This window comes from Lathyrus oleraceus, chromosome 4 (genome assembly GCF_024323335.1).
Source record: "Lathyrus oleraceus cultivar Zhongwan6 chromosome 4, CAAS_Psat_ZW6_1.0, whole genome shotgun sequence".
NCBI lineage: Eukaryota > Viridiplantae > Streptophyta > Magnoliopsida > Fabales > Fabaceae > Lathyrus > Lathyrus oleraceus.
In genome coordinates this window covers 144,055,255-144,062,027 of record NC_066582.1, presented here as the reverse complement: position 1 = coordinate 144,062,027, position 6,773 = coordinate 144,055,255, and the positions used below count along the sequence as shown (strand labels likewise).

General features: G+C 30.9%; 1 protein-coding gene and 1 long non-coding RNA gene across 2 annotated transcripts; one reads left to right on the top strand and one right to left on the bottom strand.

Annotated features, from left to right (window-relative positions):
* Window positions 1-2,001: 2,001 nt before the first annotated feature.
* On the bottom strand, window positions 2,002-3,040 carry LOC127074150 (uncharacterized). The gene is made up of 2 exons (XR_007785934.1): window positions 2,892-3,040; window positions 2,002-2,333 (listed from the first exon to the last, which is right to left on the bottom strand). It is a non-coding gene; the product is annotated as an uncharacterized LOC127074150 (long non-coding RNA).
* On the top strand, window positions 2,174-6,741 carry LOC127074149 (protein NRT1/ PTR FAMILY 6.3). The gene is made up of 5 exons (XM_051015445.1): window positions 2,174-2,317; window positions 2,455-2,632; window positions 2,744-2,783; window positions 2,895-3,466; window positions 5,806-6,741. Exons 1-5 carry the CDS (start codon window positions 2,203-2,205, stop codon window positions 6,680-6,682), a joined length of 1,782 nt encoding a protein of 593 aa, XP_050871402.1. The 5' UTR covers window positions 2,174-2,202; the 3' UTR covers window positions 6,683-6,741.
* Window positions 6,742-6,773: the final 32 nt, after the last annotated feature.

Below are 6,773 nucleotides of genomic sequence, written 5' to 3'. Positions count from 1 at the left end.
TCAGGAACATGTTTGTAGCAAATAGAGCCAAACACCTTCAGATGACTCACTGATGGTCGTTTTCCACTCCATACTTCTTCAAGAACCTTGTTCTTCAGCTTCTCAATGTGGAACCTATTCAGAATATAATCAACATTGGTAACAACTTCACCCCATAAGAATTTTAGCAAATTCTTCTTCTTCAACATGCATCTTGTCGTATCCAATATGGTTCTGTTTCTTCTTTCTTCTATTCAATTATGTTAAGGCGTGTAAGGAGTAGTTACCTCATGATCGATACCATGTTCTGCATAGAACTTTTCAAACATCTTGGACGTGTATTTTCCACCTCTGTTTTTTCGTGGAACTTTGATCTTTTTTTCACTCTGATTTTGGACAAACATCTTGAATCTCTTAAAGATTTCAAATACTTCATCCTTATGCTTGATCAGATAGATCCAAAGATTTTGATTATAATCATTGATAAATGAGACAAAATACTTGTTTCCTCCAATGATATGATCTTCAAACGAGCCACATACATCTGAATGTACTACTTCTAGTTTGCAAGAGGACCTCATTGGCATTAGTCGAAACGAAAGACTTTCTGGATTGCTTCCCTATGCTTTTGAGTGTTCGACTAAGACTTGTTACTCTGAGTTTTGTCTCATTTTCCTTTGAACTTGGTGGAACCACCATGTTTCTTCCATGTCTCAGTCTGTAGTGCTTGTATCGAATCTTGAACACCTTTCCTTTCGACAAACCTCATCTTATGTGCCTCCAACGAACCAACCAAATCTTTCAGTTTCATGGTTTCAAGATTGTTAGATTCTTGAATGGCTACGCTAATGTGATCAAAGTGAGAGGTCAACGTATGTATTACCTTCTCAACTACCACCTTATCAATGAAGGGTTTCACCATAACATGTCATAAGATGAACAAGATTTTGCACCTTCGAGATATAATATGCAATCTTTTCTTATTCTTCCATCCATCATAACTCATATTATCTTCACAATTTTTGCAATTTGACGACTCTAACCTTCTCACCTCATTTGTAATACTTGACAAGAATATCCTCTATCTCTTTCGTCGATTCAGCATGAAAAATCCGATCAAAGTTCGCCACATCTATTGCAGGTTTAATACAATACGCGATCTTGCAATCTTTCTTCTTTGCATCCTTGTGAGTGACTCTTTAAGCATCAGTTGCATTGTCAGCAAGCTCAAGGATGTCATTGTTGACCACTTTTAGGATTTTATGAAAACTGAACAAAGACTTCATCTGCTTAGTCCATCAGTTCCAATTTTTGTCATCAAGAAATGGAAGATAATTTAAAGCGCCATTGGTACCATTCATCTTTGTAGCAACTGTGATTCAGGATCCCTAGAAATACGACCATTAACATAAAGTTCTTGGAAACACGATAAAGAACACGAACCAGAAACTCTAGATACAAATTTGTTAGTGCATGAGACACTTTGAATGAAAAAAAATAAAAAGAGAAAATAAAAAATAAATTGATGAATTATTATGGAAAAGCTATTAAAACTGAATTACAAATATATATATATATATATATATATATATATATATATATATATATATATATATATATATATATATATATATATATATATATATATATATATATATATATATATATTACTTGTATCATAAGTAACTAGCATAACTAATTTAGGATTGGGCTATAATAACATTAAACCACATTTTAATTCTTTTCATTTGAGTAATGTTTTTATCCGGATAAAGTTGGATATGAAACCCAACAATTTTCTTATGAAACCCTACAACATTCTACTCTTGATTGAAATATACTATGTGTAGATAAGGTTGAGTTTAATAAGAATAATATAGATTCCTAATAAGAATGAACACAAGTTTGCTGATTCCAATAGTAGACATCAATATTTTAGCCAATACTTAATAGCAATTGGAACTGAAATTATTGTCATATTTTATTGTTTCTATTATTCTACCTCATATAATTGGCATGTGGTTCCAAAATTTCATAAATATTTTTAAGTGATTGATTGGTTCGGCATAGGCTGTATAGTTAACATATTTAAAATCTTAGTCAGCAATTTTCTCTTTCTAAGTTGTATATAAAAAGCCACAAGACCTTTAGCTCCTTTGTGCCCATACATACCTCATTACTTCCTCTTATTGGTACCATTTTCACTTCACCACTCATATCCAAATGAGTACTCTTCCTCAAACTCAGGGGCAAACCATTCAAGATGCATGGGATTCCAAGGGTCATCCTGCAGATAGGTCCAAAACCGGTGGTTGGACATCTTCTGCAATGATCTTAGGTATTTTTTTCCTCAACTAGTATTAACAAAGACACAAATATCAGCCACAACACCAATACACGTTAACATCAATAATAACGCATTTATTATAATATGATGTTTACTAGTTTTGTGGTGTGTGATATATAAAATCTCAGGTTCAGAAGCATGTGAGAGGTTAACAACAATGGGTATAGCCGTAAATTTGGTGACATATTTGACTGGTACCATGCACTTAGGAAATGCTTCCTCTGCCAATACAGTCACCAATTTCATGGGAACCTCTTTTATGCTCTGCTTGCTAGGTGGTTTTGTAGCAGACACTTTTATTGGAAGGTTTGTGTTCATCCATCATTAAAAAAAAATCTGTATTTATTTAATGTATAACATCAAAGTTTTTTTTTGTATTATACTAGTATTAAAGTTTTTCATTATCTTCTTTGACAGATACCTCACCATAGCCATCTTTGCAACTGTTGAAGCAATCGTAAGATATTCTACATAATATACTATTTTAAAAAAATATTTATATATAAAAAAATATAAACTTTTTCTTTTTGGATCTTAATATAAAATTTGTTTAATATACACGTACCAGGGTGTTACAATATTGACAATATCCACCATAATTCCAAGCCTGCGTCCAGCAAAATGCGCACAAAACATTCACAATTCTTGCGAACCAGCAAACAACCTTCAACTAACGGTTCTATACACAGCTCTATACGTAACCGCACTCGGAATCGGCGGTTTGAAATCAAGTGTCTCCGGCTTCGGTTCAGACCAATTCGACGATTCAAACGAAGGAGAGAGAAAACAAATGGTGAAATTCTTCAACTGGTTCTTCTTTTTCATAAGCATAGGTTCATTAACAGCGGTGACAGTTCTGGTTTACATTCAAGATCATGTGGGAAGAGATTGGGGATATGGTTTGTGTGCGTGTGCTATTGTTGTGGCGCTTCTTGTGTTCTTGTCGGGGACAAAGAGGTATCGGTTTAAGAAACTTGTGGGGAGTCCTTTGACTCAGATTGCGGTGGTTTTTGTGGCGGCGTGGAGGAAGAGGAAGTTGGAGTTGCCGTATGATTCGTCGTTGTTGTATAATTTGGATGATGTTGAAGATAATGATATGAGGAAGAAGAAACAAATGTTGCCACATAGCAAGCAATTTCGGTATGGATTTTTTTGTTTATCATTATTTTTCTTGTTATGATATTTTTGCTGACTACATGTTATTTACAGTTTTTTTAATATTCTTTGATTGTTTAAAATTAAAGTGGGATAATCGGATTGTTTGGATTGAAATTAGGTGTAAAACTTAAATCCAACATAAATTGCGGTTTCTTTCTTAAGACCTAATTTTGATTAATAAAATTTTGATTTTTTTTATCGAATTCAGTTAAATCAATAAGATTGATTAAATCAATTTAACATATAAATTAAATAGATCTAATTAATTTAATATTATTTAATTTAAACTATAAAAATATCTCATCTTTTATAAATTCAAAAATATATTTTTTTTTAATTTTTTTTTTTGATGAATTAAGAATGGTTGAATTTTTTTTTTTTATCATTGAAGAGTTATAATATTTTTAATATTAGTTTAATAATTATCATATTTTAAATTAAAAATTAAATAATATTCAAAATTTTATATTATATATTGTATTCTCTGAGTATACAATATCATCATTAAATTATAAAAATATTATAACTTAAATAAATGAACTTTAGTTTTACAAGGGATTGGTCTATATCCATTTTTATAATAGATCCGACTTATAGGAGTGAAAATAAATAAATAAATATTATTTAGATTTGGTCAAGTTTGGTTTTCGGGGTTTCAATTAATCAATTGAGTTTGACCGAAGCAAAATCATATCCTATCTAAATTAAGTAATAGGATTAACAAAACACAATTTGTCTCGTTTACACAAAAATAACAATGTATCAGTGAGTTTCAGTCAGACGGTTCAAATTTATCTTTTCCTATATGTAATATACATCATTTTATATTTTTTAGAATCTAAATTTGAATCCATATAAAATTTGCATTTTAGATTTAAAAAATTATTTATAGTGAAGTTTTAAGGCTTTGTAGGTCAATTAAACTATTCAAGTAATGTTTTAAAAAAAAAACTATTCAAGTAATGTTTTCAAAAAAAAAAAACTATTCAAGCAGTAAGTCAACCTCTTTTCCTTGTCTAGGACTTAAATACTCCAAGAATATTTTTTAAACATTAATTATACACTCATTAATAAAAAAAATTAGAACCACTTACTTCGGTTATTTAATAAGATTCACATGAAATTTATTTGATATGTTTTCATTTCTTTGCAACTATCAATTTTCTCCTAGAAAAAATTATTCATATTTACTCGTTGCATTTAGAAATAATTATTGTTTTGTTAATAACCCTCTTAACTACTTATTACAAAAAGAAATAATAAAATGAAAAATAAATAATTATAAATATTATAAAAGCAAGACAAATAAGTTTCTTGATATAGCTTAAATACTCAATTTCAGAAACAAAATTTCTATGAAGTAGAAAGAAATGACCAAACAAAATGTTCCGTCCAATTAAGTGATTTGAAATTGTGTAAATTTCTAACTTTAAGTGGAAATCTTTGGCTTACGTGGGGTCCATGGAAGACTAAGTCAAACAAAATAAATCTCAATCACACGTTAAGGAGAGTTACTTTTCTCTTTCAAATTATGGACAAAAATATGTTGTTGTTGAATTTTTTGTTAACGTAACTTTCAAATTCAAATAAAACAATTATTTAATTTAAAACTTTTATAGATTAAAAAGTGGAACATGTATTGAGCACCTAATAAAGTTAGTGACAAAATCAACAACTAAAGAATTATTTATAAGATACAACTCGTTGTTATGTTTGCTTTTGTTGGTATATTAGTCATACATAAATTAGATATGTGTCATTTCCAACACACCAAATATTTCTCATACCTTCTCAAATTCATATTCTCTACCGTCACGCATCACATGTTCATATGACTGTGGAAAAGATTCAACAAATGTAACCGAATCATCTTATAACTTTTTACGACTCTTCAGATTCCCTACGGCGTATCCCATTATTTTTTTCTCTATTATTTTCTTTCCAAAATCAATTTTTATAGTTTGACCAATGTTATTCTCTATAAAATTATTCTAAAACATTATCCATGTTACAAAATTTTTGTGTTGTTGATACTAAAATTACTATAAATTATATAATGTCGGTTGTAAAACTCAAAGGAATCTGAATCACGAGGCAAGGCTATTCCCAATAGATGTTCACACTTTCTACTATTATGTCCCTTGTCACGGACATGGTTTCTGGTTTAGGCACATAGAAAAATTCCACACTATTACTACAAACAAACAAAATATACATTTAATTATGTCGGATACCAAAACCTTATACTCTGTATTGTTCATATTATTCTTGAAATAATTGATTAATTAACTAATCGAATATTTTTTCAATGTGTTACACAGATTCTTGGACAAGGCAGCAATCAAGGAACCAAAAACAGATGGTAATGAAATCAACATGGCAAGAAAATGGAATCTATCAACGTTAACAGATGTTGAAGAAGTAAAACTAGTATTAAGAATGTTACCAATATGGGCCACAACAATAATGTTTTGGACAGTTTATGCACAAATGACCACATTCTCGGTGTCACAAGCAACAACATTAAACCGTCACATAGGAAAATCATTTCAAATCCCACCAGCTTCTTTAACTGCTTTCTTCATAGGTAGCATCCTCTTAACAATCCCGATTTACGACCGCGTCATCGTTCCCATAACAAGAAAAATCTTCAACAACCCACAAGGACTAACGCCTTTACAACGCATTGGAGTTGGCTTAGTCTTCTCAATTTGCGCAATGGTTGCAGCAGCACTCACGGAGTCGAAGCGGATGAGGATGGCACATTTGCATAACTTGACACATGATGCTAATTCGGAGATTCCCATGAGTGTGTTTTGGTTGGTCCCGCAATTCTTCTTTGTCGGGTCAGGTGAAGCTTTTACTTATATAGGACAACTAGATTTTTTCTTAAGGGAATGTCCTAAAGGGATGAAGACTATGAGCACAGGATTGTTTTTGAGTACTTTGTCTTTGGGATTTTTCCTTAGTTCTTTGTTGGTTACTTTGGTGCATAAAGTGACTGGTCGCCATCACCCATGGCTTGCGGATAATCTTAATCAGGGGAAGCTTTATGATTTTTATTGGCTTTTGGCTTTGTTGAGTGGTTTAAATTTGGTTATATACTTGCTTTGTGCTAATTGGTATGTTTATAAGGATAAAAGACTTGCTGAAGAAGGCATAGAATTAGAGGAAGCTGATACAGCTTACCATTCATAGGTTTTTCTTTGTAATTGTAACAACTAATAATAATATACACTTTAAGTTTTCATGTACTATTTTAGTTTTTGTTGACTATATGATGGTAGTT